This window comes from Trichinella spiralis (assembly GCF_000181795.1).
Source record: "Trichinella spiralis strain ISS 195 chromosome Unknown Scfld6643, whole genome shotgun sequence".
Taxonomy (NCBI): domain Eukaryota; kingdom Metazoa; phylum Nematoda; class Enoplea; order Trichinellida; family Trichinellidae; genus Trichinella; species Trichinella spiralis.
This window is the reverse complement of record NW_003533582.1, coordinates 1-1,656: the sequence shown is the minus strand read 5'-3', so window position 1 is coordinate 1,656 and position 1,656 is coordinate 1. Positions and strand designations below refer to the sequence as shown.

At 37.3% G+C, this 1,656-nt stretch overlaps 1 protein-coding gene across 1 annotated transcript; it reads right to left on the bottom strand.

Annotated features, from left to right (window-relative positions):
* Positions 1–274: 274 nt before the first annotated feature.
* Positions 275–940, bottom strand: Tsp_15880 (putative prolyl 4-hydroxylase subunit alpha-2). Its single transcript, XM_003366061.1, has 4 exons — positions 753–940; positions 541–698; positions 366–469; positions 275–319 (listed from the first exon to the last, which is right to left on the bottom strand). The coding sequence occupies exons 1-4, from the start codon at positions 938–940 to the stop codon at positions 275–277; spliced, it is 495 nt and encodes a 164-aa protein (XP_003366109.1).
* Between the last annotated feature and the right edge of the window lie 716 nt (positions 941–1,656).

The window sequence follows — 1,656 nt, the reverse complement described above, 5'->3', positions numbered from 1 at the left end:
TGGGATGACTCGGTTCGGCCAAACTTATCAGTATTTAATAATGTAATCGCAAACGTTAAGCCTATGGTTGAACATGTAGAACAAGAATATAATATCAAAGAACAATTCCTATTAGATGGTACATCTGTTTTTTATGGAAACTGGATAACATTCTTCTGGTATGGTAAGAAAGATATATAACAAGATATATGTATCATGCATTCTAACATTTTAACGTGAATTCATATGTGAGGTAATATTTCATTAAGGTTATTAGTCAGGGGAGACGTATTTGTTAGAATATTTCCATTGCAAGGTAGAGAATGTCCATTGGGAACACCTGAAATTTTTCCTTCGGGCATGTTGTGAGAGTCCAATTTGTATACATCCCGACAGTGCATCAATCCGACCGCCATGCCGATCACATCCTCTTCACTTGGAGGTCTGACGACCGAGTTGTGCGTGTGATGGGTGAAATTTTGTATCAATTCTGATAAATGGAAAATTTCACAATTACAATTAATAATCACAATAATCTGTTTGAAAGTGGTCGGTAGGTACTTTCGGCCGAATTAGTTTTCATCAACTGTTCCACGTAGCGCCAGCTGTCCGCGAGCTGTTTGACAATGGCAAAACTTTCGACCGGGTTCACAATGACGTTGTCAGTACCTTCTTGGCCGTGCACTTGCACTTTGTGGGACTTGTATTCGGCGGATAATCTGAAACGGTTATTCATTTGGTTTGTTGGGTCTGGTGTATATGTAAATTTCTACTTTTTCAATTGTTCCAGACGTCGTTCATCTTCTTCGACATAGTTGTCAATAATACGTGACACATCTTCACCCATTTGCAATAGCATGTCGATGTTGGCCATCGACGTGAACACTTCACCTCGACTGAACGGCGTTATTGCACCAAGCAACAACGTTGCCGTGGTCAATGGCCAGATCATGTTCAACATTATTGTATTCTTCTTTTTTTTTTTAAATATTTTCTGTAAAAGAAAAAAAATTTGCGTTTTTTTTCTTTCATAATTCTTTTTTCCACGCGATAAAGCTGATTGCTCAAAGAATGTGCTAGTGGGTTTTTGATATCCAATCATGTTGGTTGTGTGTGATTTTTTTCCAATGAAACTTTACTGAATGGAAAATGCTCTCCGATAACACTGATGAATTTCGCCCTTGAAGAGAACACATTATTTTAACTGCCGACTATTTTTGACAAAGATGAACATATTCAATTTTTCTGTCTACTCAAACCGCTGGCATAGTTCTTCAGTGAATCCAATTTTTTCTCATTTTTCGCCGAAACATGATCTTTTTTGAGACGCGAAATTAAGGATGAATATACCCGAGAACTCTCAAAAGTGACCTTGATACTTGTATAATCCTTCCATCGTCGTGATAGAAATATATTCGACCATACACTACTGGATTTGAATTTCTTTTTGTCAAAACAAATGGAAAAATTACTTGAAAAAAACAAACAATGCAATCGAGATAATAAAGTGCATTTGCAGAAAGGAACATTATCAGACCCATGAAATCACAACAGCCATTCTGATTATTGGGAATCAGAACCAGCTTAAGATTACAACTGCACATAATCAACTTCCTACAATCGCACAACCTAGGATGATGCGGACTGACACCTTCTACCACACTGATCCATAAACAT